This window comes from Saccopteryx bilineata, chromosome 4 (assembly GCF_036850765.1).
Source record: "Saccopteryx bilineata isolate mSacBil1 chromosome 4, mSacBil1_pri_phased_curated, whole genome shotgun sequence".
Lineage (NCBI taxonomy): Eukaryota > Metazoa > Chordata > Mammalia > Chiroptera > Emballonuridae > Saccopteryx > Saccopteryx bilineata.
The window spans coordinates 65,733,462-65,751,705 of NC_089493.1; the positions used below are offsets into that span (position 1 = coordinate 65,733,462).

At 35.7% G+C, this 18,244-nt stretch overlaps 1 protein-coding gene across 1 annotated transcript in view; it reads right to left on the reverse strand.

Moving 5' to 3' along the window:
- The window catches only part of UNC13C (unc-13 homolog C), a 665,319-nt gene that overhangs the window by 290,662 nt on the left and 356,413 nt on the right, over window positions 1-18,244 (reverse strand). The window contains exons 14-15 of the mRNA XM_066276244.1: window positions 2,151-2,219; window positions 457-546 (exon numbers count right to left, since the gene is read on the reverse strand). Of these exons, the coding sequence (XP_066132341.1) occupies window positions 457-546; window positions 2,151-2,219 (159 nt within the window). The remainder of the gene's footprint in view (window positions 1-456; window positions 547-2,150; window positions 2,220-18,244) is intronic.

Genomic DNA, 18,244 nt, shown 5'->3' on the forward strand with positions numbered 1-18,244 from the left:
ACCATATAATTTCTTTTACATGTGAAATCTAATAAAACAAATGAATAACCAAAATAAAACAGGAGGAAACTCATAGATACAGAGAACCAACTGATGGTTGCCAAAGGAACAAGGGGTGAGAAAATGAGTGAAATGGGTAAAGGGGATTGAAGAGTACAATCTCCCAATTATAAAATATACTGGTAAATACTAGTAAGTCATATGGTAGTAATGAACAAAATAGAGAATATAATTAGGAATATTACAGTAACTATACGGTGACAGAAGGACATTAGACTTATCATGGTGATCACTTTGTAATGCATATAAATAGTGAATCATTATGTTGTATACCTGAAACCATTGTAATATTGTAAGTCAATTATATTTCACTTGAAAAAAAAGGTAAATCCAGACTTTATAGGAAATAAATGTGTTATATAACACTATGTCAGTGACAGAAATAAAATAAGATACCTTCATCCTAAAAAAAGTGATACTTGTTAGCAGGTCGACCGTTGATTTCAGATCTTGCAGTCTCTCAGCATTGCTGGCAGGAAAGTTCTCCTGGTTGGTTAGGCAACAAAAAAATAGGTAAATTGTCAGCATTAATACTGGTGGGAAAATAAATAAAAACTAGCTTTCTGTGAAAGAAAATGAGAACTAAGCTGTGTAAAATTTTAAAAATATCCCTACAGTATTTCTACAATGTTTTTATTATAAAACATTACAGAAAATAAACAATTTGGCAATATTCTCTTCTTTATCTTAGGGAGCTATATCCTTCTATTTATTCTCACAATGCAATAAAAATATACAAAACAATATTAATTCAATGTTATTAGGTTATTCTTTTTTGTTATAAAATAGTTTTGCTATTAAAAGGCAAATACAGCATATGTTTGAAAATAGTTTTATAATTTTCTCAAAATGGGTAATTTTTTTCAGAAGTACTTTGGGAAATTTTACAGGTGCTGCATTTACTTTTAATCATAAAGAAGTTTTATAAAGTTAAAAAATAAGACTGCACTACATAATCTTTCCCTGAAGTACTGTGAATTTTAATAAAATGTTAACGAGATTTGGAGAGACATCATATAAAAATGTAGAAGTACTCAGATTGGCTTCTTAAATAACTCTCTGGAAAACCAGGGGTAACTTTTAGCTATTTATGAACTGAAGTAGAGTTGGGGGTCTCTAAATGATGGCAAATAAGTGAACTGAAGGTCTTTTTTGCCCCCCAATTATCTGTATTATACCCTAGTATAGCAGACCTCTTCACAAAGGGTTGCCCCCAGGTCCAAGATGAAATGTGTTTGACAAAATTTGGTTTTATAATTTTCAGAAATATACAATTAAGATATCCATCAATAAGTGACTAAAAAATAAATATAGGAGAAATACATGTGTGCAGTCATGAACAGATTTTTAGGGATAACTGTTAAATAAAGAATAATCATTATTACTATAGATTTTTTAATAGACAAAATTTGTAACTAATTTATTTTATAACTAAGATATTAGACTAAAATTACATATGTGTATTTGCACACACATGCATGAATATATATTTGTGTTTGTGTGGGTTTGTGCATGTTTCACCTGGAAGTGAAGTGGAGAATTGTTGACAATGAACTCTGGGCAGCTTCAAAAAAGCTCACTGTACTGATCTAGAAAGAATGCTTAAGCAGCAGGTTCCGATAGGAATCTGAAAAGCTGGAGAAATATCAGCAGGCTATCTCAGTAACAAGGGGTAAGCTTTCAAGATGAGGACTGGGCCACATGTCTATTTCATAAGTTAGCTGAGGACCACTCAATTGGATGGTTATTAAAAGAAGTATATAATATACTCCTCACAAAAAATTAGGGGATATTTTATAGTTTCATGTTCATTTTGAAATATCCCCTAATTTTTGTGAGCAGTATATTAAGCTGCACGTGCACTCGCACACACAGTATTGTTGTAGGCTTATGTGTGGCAAGGTGCCTGAATAAGGGACATATACTTGTTTATTTAGTAGACCCTTCTCATGTGACAGGAAATGAGATCCCATAATCAGGATTTTACTTTTCCATTACATCATTACATAATGAATAGTATTTTACAATATGACAAGAAGTCACTGAGCCAAACACAGTATTTACCTTTAGGTAAATAATTTTGTACATACCCTATATTTTGACAGGTCAATTCTCAAAGAGTTGTGCAACTGGTCTAGTAGTTTTATGAATTTTTCCCTCTGTATAAAGGAAACACAAAATAAGATAATGGAAATAAACGGTCACTCTAAATATAGTCCTTACAACAGTTCTGTCAGTTATTGTCTCCATTTTATAGAAAGCAAGGTTCAGAATATCAAGACTTATCCAGGATCACAAAGCTGGTATGTGACATAGCAATGATTTAAACCAAGGTCTCTTGACACCAAACTCAACATTTTTTCCAATAAGTCAAACAGCCTCTCTGTTATGAATGAAAGAGTATCCAGAGATTTATGTGCTATAGAAAGAGTCCAGGAAACTGAGTTGCCACTGTACTGACTCATGACAACATGAGTCAGGAAGAGAAAAATATAACCCATCTCTCTACCCCCACACACCAGTTCATCTCCCCAGAAATAAATTATAGTTTTTTATAATACTTCTCCCACCTATGGAAGTAGAAACAGCTGTTATTTTTTTCAAAAAACAATTTGAAAAAGCATTTTCTTTTTGTTAACCAGTACAAACTTCATAATGTGAAAGGATTTATTTTCTTTAATTTATGTTCATGATTTATTGCTAAAAGGAGATTAAAAATATCAGGGGAAAATGCTGATGCTTCCTCTGATGCTGTATCGGTGTTGGAATGACCTTTTCATAGAGGTATTTGAAGGTGGTAAGAAAAAAAGTTTTTCTAATAAACATAAAGTTGTGCGGACTTAGTAAATTAGATAAAGTAAAAGTATCAAAGTCATACACTCAAACCTTATAGGTAATTTCACTATTCTGAGCCTCCAATTTCTAATAAAAATTAAAAAAAAATAGGGGGTTAGGAATAAATGACAGTAAAGGTCTCTGTCTACATTGATATTCTCTGAACACCAAATTGCACTCTGAGGATGCTGGCAAAAGTTAAATCTTTTTTTTAGTACATTCACATACAAAGTGGATTATGGGAAATGTAACTCTTATCCCTTGAAGTCACTGATTTTGAAGAAGTGAGCTGAATATTTAGTTGATATATTGTTCCTAAATTGTAACTTCAATTTTCTGATAAACTGTCTTCATCAGGTTAGACATCAGTGAACAAAGTTTGAATATTGCCTATGTTAACCTTTATGGAGGCAATAAAGGAATCTGAGAAATGAACCTTGCCTTCCAGAAGTTTGCCACTTAGACAGATAAGACTCCAGTAAAGCTGCTGAAAAGTACAGATGAGTTGACTGGCTTAGATTTTTCTCTTCCATTTCCCTTATACCTTACCAGGGGAGGATATGACCTATACTGTCCTTGATTAACCTTCTATTCTGCCATGCATGTGAGTCAGTGGCTCTCAGTCAAAATTTAAAAAATAAAATAAAAGAGCTACTATAATAGTTATTATAGTAAAGTTTAATTTAGGCCACAGTAAAGTTGATCATTGAATGATTATAAAAGAAAATATGTTCATGTCATATCTCTGGCCTCTTTATCTGACATCTATGATTGTTACAAATCATCAAGTCAGCCAATGAGATCTTAGTCAACTGTGCTCTGGCCCAAATTACTGGCCCTATTACATACACTGGGACCAATGGTTCTGGCTGTCTGCCTGATACCCATTCTTCCACTCTTCCTTACTAATGGAACCACATAGAGTCAAGTGTGTCCATTATGAAATGCTCACCTTCCCATATCTCTTTTCCTCTAGGAATGGCCATGTAGCATAGTTTAGGCCAATGAGATGTATACAGCTTATTATAAAAGGTGATGGACTCAGCATATTGTCAATGAGTTACTATTTGGAAAGATTCTAAAGAGTGCTTGGCAAACAGTGTTTGTTGTGTTAAGTGTTCACTACATAATTCTTTGTCAGGCTTTATTTCCATTTTCTCTTTGTGCTTTTTTTTCCTTTCTCACACCTTAAATTTAGACTAGATGCTAGAAGGCAAAACAGTCATCCTGTGGCTATAAAATGAAATGCTAAATAACTGGTAAGAATGGTGAAGAAAGGAGCTAGGAAGAGACTCCACAGTGTAACAAGCCATGCCTGCTCACCCTTTCAAAGTATTATAGTCCTGAGCAGCTACACTAGCACTAGATTCCTTGTACCTGGATTACCTCTGTATTTAGGTTACATAAAAAAAAAACTTCCTTAGTTAAGTTTGTTTGGGTTTCTGTTTCATGCAGCTGAATAAAATCCTGACTGATACAGATCACATGTTTTGTTCCCACCTAGGTCATCAGTAACCAGCTGGAAAATTTACATTTAAGGAAAATAGAAAACTAGAGAAAACTAGAAAACTAGAGAAAACTGCCAGGCTTGTCATGAAATCTCAAACAATATCATATAATGTGAAATTAAAAGTGTGCTGCTGATTGAATTTTCATGCAGATCTTTTAAACATCAGGACAGCTTGAAATTTAATTTTAACTTCCATGTTTCTACATAGTTAGTGAGATTGCCTTTGCAAGAGCAGAAGAAACTCACTGCTTGCATGAAGTGATTTGAAGAATAAGACTGGGTGATTAAAGATTGTTTCCCCTAAAGGGCAGGCCACAATATCAGAAACTACCACACTATTCGGTTCTTTGTTCTTACCCACTGGTAAGGACTACATATGTCTGGTATTTGGTAGGGGCCAAATCAATAACAAGAATTCCAACTATTATCAGTTATCAAAAATTTAGTTTTAATTAAATTTCTGAAAAAGAAATGGAAAAAAACCAATTTCTTTTGCAATTGCAACAACAAAAATAAAATACCTAGGAATAAATTTATCAAAAGATGTGAAGGACCTATATCTAAAAACTACAAAGCATTATTAAAAAGATTGAAATAGACAATGAAATGGAAAGATATTCTATATTCATGGATTGGAAGAATTAACATAGTTAAAATGGCCATATTAACCAAAGCAATATACAAATTTAATGCAACCCCCACCTAAATCTCAATGACACTTTTTAAAGAAATAGAACAAAAACTATTAGATCTATATGGAACCACCAAAGACCTCAAATAGCAAAAGTAATCCTGAGAAAATTGAATAAGGCTGATAGTATCCCACTACCTGACCTCAAATTATACTATAGAGCTATTACAATCAGAACAGGATGGTGTTGTAAAACAAATAAACAAACAAATAAAAAAAACAAAAATAAATTAAATTAAACTAAAACTGGACACACAGACCACTGGGACAGAATTGAGAGTTCAGAAATAAAACTACATGTAAATGAGAAAATGCTTCTTGAAAAAAAGAGCCAAAAACATCAATGGAGAAAAGAATCTTCTTTAGTAAATGGTGCAGAGAAAATTGGAAATCTACATGTAAAAGAATGAAACTAGACTACATTTTGTTCCCATGTATCAAAATTAATTCAAAATAGACCAAAGACCTAAATATAAAATCTGAAATAATAAATTACATATCAGAAAACATAGGTACTAAAGTTATAGACCTTCATTGTAGAGAACACTTTATGAATTTGACCCCAAAGGCAAAAATAAATAAATGGGACTATATCAAACTAAAAATGTTCTGCAAAGCAAAATAAACCACCAATAAAATAAAAAGGCAACCAAATGAATGGAAGAAGACATTTGCAAACAATTCCACTAAGAGGTTAATATTCAAAATATATCAAGAACTTATACAACTCAACACCAAACAAACACTCCAATTAAAAAATGACAAAGGATCTGAATAGACACCTCTCCCAAGAAGTCATATCAATGATCAACATATATATGAAAAGATGTTCAACTTCATTAGCTATTAGGAAAATGAAAATCAAATCTACAATGACAGAAAGGCACATGCCCCCAATAACGGACCCAGCCAGCTGACTGGCTCCAGCACCTGACTTTCAGGATCAGACCATGAAGGAGGAAGGAAGCACTTTAGACGCTGGGGTGGGAGAGATCAGCACAGAGGTCACTGTGGCAGATAAAGGCCTGAGGACTAAGGACAGGCTGCACTAACTAAAGTCCAGGAACTGCTTCATGGAGAGCGGGGATGGTGAGAAAATCCTGGCTATTGTAAACAATGCTGCAATAAACATGGGGTGCATATCTTTTTTTGAATCAATATTTTGGGATTCTTAGGATATATTCTTAAAAGTGGGATAGTTGGGTCAAAGGCAGTTCCATTTTAAAATGGAACAAGTGGCTGTACAAGTCTACATTGCCACCAGCAATGGAAGACACCTGAATCCATGTTAACATAATGAATTGAAAAAGTGAATTAAAAAACCTACAATGAGATATCACCTCATGCTTGTTAGAATTTCTAGTAACAAGAAGACAGGTAATAACAAGTGTTGGAGAGTTTGTGGGGGGAAAGAGACGTTCATTCAAAGCTGGTAGGAATATAAACTGGCACAGTTGCTATGAAAAAAAAGTACGGCAGTTTCTCAAAAAAACTAAGAATACAGTTACCATATGAACCAACCATACCTCTTCCGGATATCTACCCAAAACACTCTCGAAAACATTTATTTTCAATGATATATGCATCCTCATGTTTATTGCAGTGTTATTCACAGTAGGCAAGACATAGAGACAAGCAAAGTGTCCCTTGATAGATGATTGGATAAAGGATGTGGTACATATATACTATGAAATACTACTCAGCCATGAGAAAGTATGAAATACTGCCATTTCGGCAACATGAAATCTTGAGAATATTATTCTAGGAGAAGTAAATCAATCAGAAAATATTAAGAACCATATGATTTCCCTCATATGTGGGATTATAAAACTGAAACTCATAGACACAGACAACAGTATGGCGGTTACCATAGGGAAGGCAGTGGGGTGTGACAAAGGGTAAAGGAGGCCCAATTTACGGTGGTGAAAGATGACTTGACTTTGGGCGGTGGGTACATAATGCAATATACAGATTATGTATCAGAACTGTGCACTTGAAACCTACATGATCCTATTAACTAATGTCACCCCAATCAATTTAATTTAAAAAAAGTATACATAAAATATTGAAATCTACCTCAAATAAACATTGAGATAGCACTTCTATCTCCCAGCCTCTGCAGGGAGGTTGTAGACTAGTTTTATGGGTGTCAATTAGCAAACACGAATGGCCTAAACACAGAAAAGTACATCTGCAAACTCAGTTCAATATGCTCAGCATGTCCCATTGATCAATCTTCCCTCTAATATCCTCAGCTTAGGAATCCATCCCCTATATTATCCCAGCCTTTATTATAGTGGAGTTGAGCTCAGGCTAGCCTCTCTTACCTATTTCAATAGTCTTAAATAGAGACTTCCTTGACTACCTAACTTGGCTGGGTGCAATTTTTTCCTTTGATATCATACATGATAAAATATGAAAAACGTTTTCCCAAGTTAGAAGAGTCATTAAAAGGTATGTGATCTTTTCAATGAATTATGAAAGTAGAATTGAGCACCTGAAAGCTGTATAATTTTGTAAACCAGTGTCACCCTGGTCAATTCAATTTAAAAAAAGAAACTTTTCTAGAGTATCAATTTTCCAAATTTGATCAACTATGCTAGATAAGAGTTAATTGTCTTTTATCAATAAAAATATTTCAGAATTTTTGTCATATGAAGAAGTGATCCAACAGCTGCAGTCAAAACTGTAGATAAACTTCTTATAGAGGTGTGTTAGGCAGTTAATAATGAAAATATATATTATGTTGTTTTTCTGAAATTTTAAATATTTGTGGATTTTGGCTTATAATAACAACTCGTCGTGGTTTATTTTTATATTAGAAATAAATATTGGCCCTGGCTGGTTGGCTCAGTGGTAGAGCGTTGGCCTGGCATATGGACATCCGGGGCTTGATTCCCGGTCAGGACACATAAGAGAAGTGAACATCTGTTTCTCCACACACCTCCTCCACCCCTTTGTCTCTCTCTTTCTCTCTTCTCCTCCTGAAGCCATGGCTAGATTGGTTGGAGTGAGTTGGCCCTGAGAGCTCAGGTGGCTCCATAGAGCTTCTGCCTCAGGTTCTAAAAATAGCTTGTTTGGGTTTCCAAGCAATGGTCCTAGATGAGCAGAGCATTGCCTGGAAGGGGACTTGCTGGGTGGATCCTGGTCAGGGTTCATGCAGAAATCTGTCTCTCTGTCTCCCCTCCCCCCACTTAAAAATAAATAAATAAATATTAATTTCATGTCACATTTTTCATGGACAATTTTGCATTCTTCTTAAAGAGAGTCATCAAATTGTATAAGGTTTAGGCAGTACAAAAAGTAGATCCACTTCTTCCCAAACTAATAATTTACAAGTTGTAAAGATGTGATCTCTTCCGTGATGTTTTCCACATTTCTACTCTCCTTTGCCACATCACTTCATTTTCTCTAAACCGTTTTCCAGATGCAGCATCACTTTGTCTAACCAGGGCTAGCACTGCAGCCTTCTCACTAATTTCCATCTATGGTCAGTCAGAAACTGGTTTCTCACTCCTCCTTTCTTCAGTGTGGCTTCCTGTAGTTTTGAGAATAGAAAACTAAATGCCGTGTTTCTCAAACTCATGTTCAGATAGGTTTCTGCTATCAATCAACTCAGTTTCTGCTTATTAGATGCATACTCTGCTACCTTTGGAAAGCAGATATGAGACGGAGGCCCATTTCCTGCTTCTTGGTTTACTTCTGCTGCTAAATTAAGTCCTGGAGACATTCATTTCTTAGTCTCTTGTCACTAGCTTTGTGGTTTTTAAAAAGATGGTTGCATTGGAAATAAAAGCAGCCTTCTGATTCTTCACCCTTCTGAATGTAAGAAAACTCGTAGCTTCTGTTGCAAATAGACTTCACTGTGATATTTTAAGAATTTTTACAGAAGGATCCTCCTCCAGTCCTTCAGATGATATTTTAAGCATCTAGTTCTCGTTGCCAAACCTCTTTCTATTTAAAGTCGCTACGATGGTTTCTATTAGCATGACTGAACTCTGTCCGATACACATTCTATCTTTCCGCTCTGTACAATTTCCTCCACAGAGTAATACTTCTAAGTCAAAAATCCTATCAAATTATATCCTATGCCTCAAGCTGAAGTCCTCACATTTTAGTAGGCAATATAGCATCAACCCAATAACACAGCACCCTCTTTACCCCCATCTTTTATTCCATCTGCCATACTCATAAAGTAGCAGACTACCTTACACAAATGTCTTTCAACTTATTTTACATCTAAACTTCTCCTTGTCTTTACTCAAACATCCTCGCAGATCTAAAGTTGCTTTTCTACTACTTCTTGCACCTTGAAAAACACTACTCATCCCTAAAATCCTTGTACCTTTTGTCAAGCTTTCACTTGCTTTTTGTTCAATCTCAGAGCAAATTTATAAGTATAAACTCCTTTGCACTTACTGCATTTGGGGAGTAATTTCTGGTCATTGTTAGATATGTTTATCTGATTATCCACTAGAATATAAGCTCCAGATAGTATAGAGGTCAACATCTTTAAGTCCCTCTGCTATCTGCCATAATAGTGTCTTACATGAGGTATCACATAAATATGTATTGAATAAACATGTAAAGAAAAAAAGAACATATACAATGCAAATATTTATTAGTGTATTTTTTTTGTCCTATACTGGTTGTGTCAAAGATGGTGTACATGCTCAAAAATATGAGTGATATAAACATCATTAATGCTAATAATGTATTTGCTTTTTTTGTTTTAAGGGAACTCATTAAATACATTTCCTAAAGACTTTTCTTCAAAGTTGAGTTATTGATTCCTACATCATGGAGTTTTCTTCCTTTCCAACCCTTGATACTATGGTGTTTTCAACACCCATGAAGATGTTATATCCAATAAAGTTCTTTCATCTTTTTTACTCCAAGCAATCTTTACACTTAGTGGTGAGTTGCTAAACTCTCTCTAGAAGAGAGTTTAGCATTTTCCATTTTCCATGATGTAAATAGTCTCAGGACTGACGTCAGAGAAATGGCGCTGTAAGAAGAAATACTGATAAATCTCCCCAAAAATTCAACAAGATCTTCTTCAACCAGAGACAGAAAAATCTATCCTTGGAGCCTCCAGATGTTCCACATTAAACGTGAAGGTATGATTGAGCGAAAAATTGACTAAATATATAATGAACCCCGAAGGAAATAAGGAGGAAGAAACACTCCGCCTTCCTCACTAACCTAAATAAGGGCTGCTCTCACTGGGAACTGAGAGTATAGGAACTAAGGTGGGCATAGGGTGTGAATAGAACCAGACTGCGGCACAAATGTCCGAACCAGGCTGTGGCATGGACATTCAAGCCGAGGAAAAACTGTGCTTATGGCAACCCAGTCAACACAAGCTAACACTCGCGCCAAACCCAGACAAAGAAAGGCACTTGGGACAGCCATCCACCCTGATCTCCTGGTCGGTGCACGCAGATAGTGGGTGAGAGATTTCTCCTAGAGCCCCGGGAGTGGGCGCCTGTGTTACCGGACAGAGGGGCCGGGTCAGAGGTCTTTCTGTGGGCTGAAACTGGAGTCACGGGGACACCCCTGTGCCCTGAAAAGCAGCGCATGGGGAGTGAGTGGGAGCGAAATTCCCTACGCTCAAACTTTTCCATGCAGGCGGGGCGCCTCACTGGGAGTGAGAGGCAGCTGGCCTGATATCCTGGTCAGCGAGCGCAGAGAGTGGGCGAGAGATTCCCCTGGGAGTAGGCGCCTGTGTTCCCGGACAGAGGGGCAGAGTCAGAGGCCTTTCTGTGGGCCAAAACCAGAGTCTTGAGGTCACCCCTGCACCCCAAAAAGCAGTGCATGGGGAGTGAGTGGGAGAAAAATTTACTATGCTGGAATTTTTCTGTGTGGGCGGGGCGCCTCACCAAGAGTGAGAGGTGGCTGGCTGGATATCCTGGTTGGTGAGCGCAGATAGTGGGCGAGAGATTCCCCTGGGAGTGGGCACCCATGTTCCCGAACAGAGGGACAGAGTCAGAGGTCTTTGTATGGGCCAAAGCCCTGCCTGATTATACTAGTGGCTCTGATTGACTGAGCCTTGCCCAGAGCCCTGTGCTGAGTGGGAATAGAGTGGGGATTTGCCAGCTCTTTGAGCCTCTTACTCTCCAGGCAGAGACAGCAGAAACCCCATAGCTGGATCATCAGGCTACTAATTCAGGAAGGAAAGACTAGGAGAGAGGCTCCGGGAATACAAACTCTCTAATTGACAGAGCCTGCAAATGCTAATGAGCCTCGACTGCCAATGAGACCAAAGCCCAATATATAACATCACCATAGAGACTTATCAATTGCAAACCTCTACCTAAGCATGCTACAGAGGCAGAACCCGGGGTACAGAGTCACCAATCAGGAAGAGGGAGAAAAAAGAAAAAGCAAGAACATAACCTCTCAAAATCAAGAATAATCCACAGACTTTATAACCTATCCCATTTTATTATATTCATTTGTTTCTCTTATCTTCTTTTCTTGATTATTTTCTTCCTCTTCCAATTTGATCATTTAATTCTCTGTCGATCTTACTCTCTCCTCTCCTTGAATTACACTACCCATAAGTGTTACATCTCCCATTATCTTTTCTTTCTTCTTCCTTTCTCTCTATGAGGATTGCACTCCAAAACCCTTAACTCTCTCTGTCTCTCTCTCTTTTTATTCTTTTTTCTTCTTTTTGTGTTTTCCTCTTTCTTTTATTTTCTCCCTCTATATTAGTTTCTTCTTTTCTCCTTTACTTTTCCTCTCATTCAGTTCTCAATCAAAAACAAATCATTGTACCTGGGACTCATTAATACTAGCAACAAAACCACCCTCAGATGCTCTTAAGGAAAAAGAAATCAAATATCATGGATACAAAAGACAGAGAGGTAGCACAGATAGATGAGGAAAAATTTATGGAGAAAAAATTTAATATATTGGAAACCTTGGAGCTAAATGACAGAGAATTTAAAATAGAAATCCTAAAAATACTCAGAGATATACAAAAAAACACAGAAAGGCAATTTAGGGAGTTCAGAAAACAACTCAATGAACACAAAGAATATATTACCAAGGAAATTGAAACTATAAAAACAAATCAAACAGAGATGAAAAACTCAATTCACGAGCTGAAAAATGAGGTAACAAGCTAAGCTAATAGAACAGGCCAGATAAAAGGTGGGATTAGTGAAATAGAAGACAAGCAACTTGAGGCACAACAGAGAGAAGAAGAGACTCAAAAATTTTAAAAAATGAGAAAGCCCTACAGGAATTGTCTGACTCCATCAAAAAGAATAACATAAGAATAATAGGTATATCAGAGGGAGAAGAGAGAGAAAATGGAATGGAGAACATCCACAAAGAAATAATAGATGAGAACTTCCTAAGCCTGTGGAAAGAACTAAAGCCTCAAATTCAAGAAGGAAACAGAACTCCGAGTTTTCTCAACCCTAACAAACCTACTCCAAGGCGCATCATAATGAAATTAGCACAAACCAACGACAAAAAAAAAATTCTCAATGCAGTGAGGGAAAAGAAGAATACAACATATAAAGGAAGGCCCATTAGATTATCATCAGATTTCTCAACAGAAACTCTACAAGCTAGAAGAGAGTGGACCCCAATTTTGAAGTCCTGAAAGAGAGGAACTTTTGACCATGAATACTGTACCCATCAAAGCTATCCTTCAAATACTAAGGAGAAATAAAAACATTCACAGATACAGAAAAGATGAGGGAATTTATCATCAGAAAACCTCCACTCTAGGAATTACTAAAGGGGGTTTTCCAACCAGATACAAAAAAACAAAACAAAACAAAACCACAAGTAAAAGCTCCACCAAGAACACAATAAAACCAAATTTAAACTGTGACAACAACAAAAAAGGGGGGGGAGAGGACAGAGATTAACAGTAGCAAAGGACAATGGAGTGCAAAAGTACTCACAAGATAGTGCACTACAATAAACAGGGTAGGAACCCTTTTCATTACTTAAAGGTAACCACCATTGAAAAAAAACCACCACAGAAGCACATGATTTAAAAAAGATAGCAACAGAGGAAAGATGTATGGAATACAACCAAACAAACACAAATGATAAAAAAACAAAGGAGAAGAATCAAACAAGACACAAAACTAACAGAAAGCAATGTATAAAATAGCAATAGGGAACTCACAAGTGTCAATAATTACACTAAATGTAAACAGATTAAACTCACCAATAAAAAGGCACAGAGTAGCAGAATGGATTTAAAAAGAAAATCCAACTGTATGCTGCCTACAAGAAACTCATCTAAGCAACAAGGATAAAAACAAATTCAAAGTAAAAGGCTAGAAAACAATACTCCAACAAATAACATCCAAAAAAAAAAGCAGGTGTAGCAATACTCATATCTGATAATGCTGACTACAAGACAGCAAAAGTAGTCAGGGACAAAAATGGTCATTTCATAATGATTAAGGGAATGCTGAATCAAGAAGACATAACAATTCTTAATATATATACACCAAACCAAGGAGCACCAAAATATATAAGACAGCTACTATTGACCTTAAAATAAAAACTGACAAAAATACAATCATACTTGGAGACCTCAATACACCACTGATGGCTCTAGATTGGTTATCCAAACAGAGAATCAATAAAGATATCTTGGCCTTAAACAAAACACTAGAGCACCTGGATATTCTAGACATCTACAGGACTTTTCACCCCAATGTGACAGAGTATACATTTTTCTCCAGTGTACATGGATCATTCTCAAGAATTGACCAAGTGTTGGGCCACAAAAACAACATCAGCAAATTCAGAAAAACTGAAGTTGTATCAAGCATATTTTCTGATCATAAAGCCTTGAAACTAGAATTCAACTGCAAAAAAAGAGGAAAAAAACCCATAAAAATGTGTAAACTAAACAACATACTTTAAAAAACTGAATGGGTCAAAGAAGAAATAAGTGCAGAGATCAAAAGATATATACAGACAAATGAAAATGACAATACAACATATCAGAATCTATGAGATGCAGCAAAAGCAGTGATTAGAGGGAAGTTCATATCACTTCAGGCATATATGAACAAACAAGAGAGAGCCCAAGTGAACCACTTAACTTCACACTTTAAGGAACTGGAAAAGAAGAACAAAGACAACCCAAAACCAGCCGAAGAAAGGAGATAATAAAAATCAGAGCAGAAATAAATGAAATAGAGAACAGAAAAACTATAGAAAAAATTAATAGAACAAGGAGCTGGTTCTTTGAAAAGATCAACAAAATTGACAAACCCTTGGCAAGACCTACCAAGGAAAAAAGAGAAAGAATTCATATAAACAATATCCAAAATGAAAGAGGAGAAATCACCACAGACATAATAGATATACAAAGAATTATTATAGAATACTATGAAAAACTTTATGCCACTAAATTCAACAGTCTAGAAGAAATGGATAAATTACTAGAACAATACAACCTTCCTAGACTGAGTCAAGAAGAAGCAAAAGCGTAAACAGACCAATTAGTGGGGAAGAAATAGAAAAAAACTGTTAAAAACCTCCCCAAAAATAAAAGTCCAGGCCCAGATGGTTATACTTGTGAATTCTATCAAACATTCAAAGAAGACTTGGTTCCTATTCTTCTCAAAGTCTTCCAAAAAATTGAAGAAGAAACAATACTTCCAAACACATTTTATGAGGCCAACATAAGCCTCATACTGAAACCGGGCAAGGACAGCATAAAAAAAGAAAGCTATAGACCAATATCTCTAATGAATACAGATGCTAAAATACTAGCAAATCAAATACAACAACATATTAAAAAAAATAAAACATCACGATCAAGTGAGATTCATCCCAGAATCTCAAGGATGGTTCAACATATGTAAAACGGTTAACGTAATACACCATATCAACAAAACAAAGAACAAAAACCACATGATCTTATCAATAGATGCAGAAAAGGCTTTTGATAAAATATAACACAATTTTATGTTTAAGACTCTCAACAAAATGGGTATAGAAGGAAAATATCTCAACATGATAAAGGCCATATATGATAAACCATCAGCTAACATCATATTAAATGGCATAAAACTAAAGGTTTTCCCCCTTAAATCAGGAACAAGACAGGGTTGTCCATTCTCTCCACTCTTATTTAATGTGGTGCTAGAGGTTCTAGCCTGAGCAATCAGACAAGAGAAAGAAATAAAAGGCATCCATATCGGAAAAGAAGAAGTAAAAGTATAACTTTTTGCAGATGATATGATCCTATACATCGAAAACCCCAAAGAATCTACAAAAAGACTAATAGAAACAATAAGCCAACACAGTAAGGTCGCAGGATACAAAATTAACATACAAAAGTCCATAGCCTTTCTATATGCCAACAATGAAACATTTGAGAACGAACTCAAAAAAATAATCCCCTTCACGGTTGCAACAAAAAAAATAAAATACCTAGGAATAAACATAACAAAGAATTTAAAGGACTTATATAATGAAAACTACAAACCATTAAGAGAAATCAAAAAAGATACAATGACATCGAAGAATATTCCTTGTTCTTGGATAAGAAGAATAGATATAATCAAGATGGCCATATTACCCAAAGCAATATACAAATTTAATGCAATTCTCATCAAAATTCCAATGACATTTTTTAAAGAAATGAAACAAAAAATCATCAGATTTATATGGAAGTATAAAAAACCCCAAATAGCCAAAGGAATCCTAAAGAAAAAGAACAAAGCTGGGGGCATTGCAATACCTGACTTCAAACTATATTATAGAGCCACGACAACCAAAACAGCATGGTATTGGCAGAAAAATGTACATTCAGACCAATGGGACAGAATAGAAAGTCCAGAAATAAAACTACATATATATGATCAAAGAATTTTTGATAAAGGGGCCAACAACACACAATGGAGAAAAGAAAGCCTCTTCAACAAATGGTACTGGGAAAACTGGAAAGCCACATGCAAATGAATGAAACTCGACTACAGTTTGTCCCCTTGTACGAAAATTAACTCAAAATGGATCAAAGACCTAAATATAAGACCTGAAACAATAAAGTACATAGAATAAGGCATAGGTTCTAAACTCATGGACCTTGGTTTTAAAGAGCATTTTATGAATTCGACTCTAAAGGCAAGGGAAGTGAAGGCAAAAATAAATGAATGGTACTACATCAGACTAAGAAGTTTTTGCTAAGCAAGAGAAACTGACAACAAAATAAACAGACAGCCAACTAAATGGGAAATGGTATTTTTAAACAACTGCTCAGATAAGGGCCTAATATCTAAAGTATATAAAGAACTCGTAAAACTCAACAACAAACAAACATTCCATTAAAAAAATGGGAAGAGGACATGAACAGACACTTCTCTCAGGAAGAAATACAAATGGCCAACAGATATATGAAAAAGATGCTCAGAAATGCAAATCAAAACTGCAATGAGATACCACCTCACACCTGTTAGATTAGCTATTATTAACAAGACAGGTAATAGCAAATGTTGGAGAGGCTGTGGAGAAAAAGGAACCCTCATTCACTGTTGGTGGGACTGTAAAGTAGTACAACCATTATGGAAGAAAGTATGGTGGTTCCTCAAAAAACTGAAAATAGAACTACCTTATGACCCAGCAATCCCTCTACTGGGTACATACCCCAAAAACTCAGAAACATGATATGTAAAGACTCATGATACATGCAGCCCCATGTTCATTGCAGCATTGTTCACAGTAGCCAAGACATGGAAACAACCAAAAAGCCCTTCAATAGAGACTGGATAAAGAAGATGTGGCACATATACACTATGGAATACTACTCAGCCATAAGAAATGATGTCATCGGATCATTTACAACAACATGGTGGGATCTTGATAACATTATACGAAGTAAAATAAGTAAAACAGAAAAAACCAAGAACTGCATTATTCCATACATAGGTGGGACATAAAAACGAGACTAAGAGACATTGATAAGAGTGTGGTGGTTACGGGGGTGGGGGGAGAGGGAAAGGTAAAGGGGGAGGTGGAGGGGCACAAAGAAAACTAGATAGAAGGTGACAGAGGACAATCTGACTTTGGGTGATGGGTATGCAATATAATTGATTGACAAGATAACCTGCACATGTTTTCTTTGAACATATGTACCCTGATTTATTGATGTTACCCTAATAAAATTTAAAAAATAGTCTCAATATTTCCACTTTCAAGGATGGTTGTGTTCAACAATCAGCTTGTGATAGTTCTAAAAATTCAGTAATTGCTGCCTTTGAGCAGGTACAAACGTGTTCTACTATACCACTGTTTTGCACTCAGTTTTCAACAGTCTATCTATTCCCAGAGCTACATCTTGGATTTAAGACTGCCCCTTTAAAATCTTATAAATTAAAAAGTCTTGTGAAATATATGATATTCCTACCAAAGTTCTTTATGTCTGTTTCTGTTTTGGTACCACTTAACAAACCTAGACTCCATGGTTTAATCACTTTTACTTTACTCTTAGCAGAATCATCTATATGCTCATTTTCTCATTTCCTCTTTTGTGAAAAATTTCAATCTAGATTCAATCTAATCATCTGATAAATTTAACACTCCATCAGTATCAGAATGCTGAGAAAATTGCATAGTTACATGAATTGTGACAACAAATTTATGTTTCCCAACATCAAATGAGAGCATCAGTTGTACTAGGGATCGTTCAACATGTTCCTGAAGCATTCCTCTTTCTAGTCCCTTCAGTATCTTACTGAAACCTTTACCAACCTCCTCCTTCACCTCTTGCATCCATATCACAACCCTTGTCTTGTAGAAGGGCACTTCTTGTCTTGTTCGCTACCATAGAGAAAGTTAGGGCAATGAGGCATGACTCTCCAATTTTTCACTCCCATAGCAAAGCTCAGCATGCTTTGCAAAGCATCCTACACTATTTTGTCAAATTTCAGAACAGAAGTGGTCCTTTCTTTTTCTCAATGTCCCTCCTGTTGTCCTCTTGACAGTACTTCCTTCTCTCTCCTCTGGGCTATCACTGCACCACTTATTCTCCATCTTATAAATTTGCAACTTCACTCTTACAATTAGTTCCTTTCCTTATAATATATAACCATGTTCATATTTATCTTATTAATAAAAAATCCCTATCCGCACCAGACAGTAAAAACAAAATC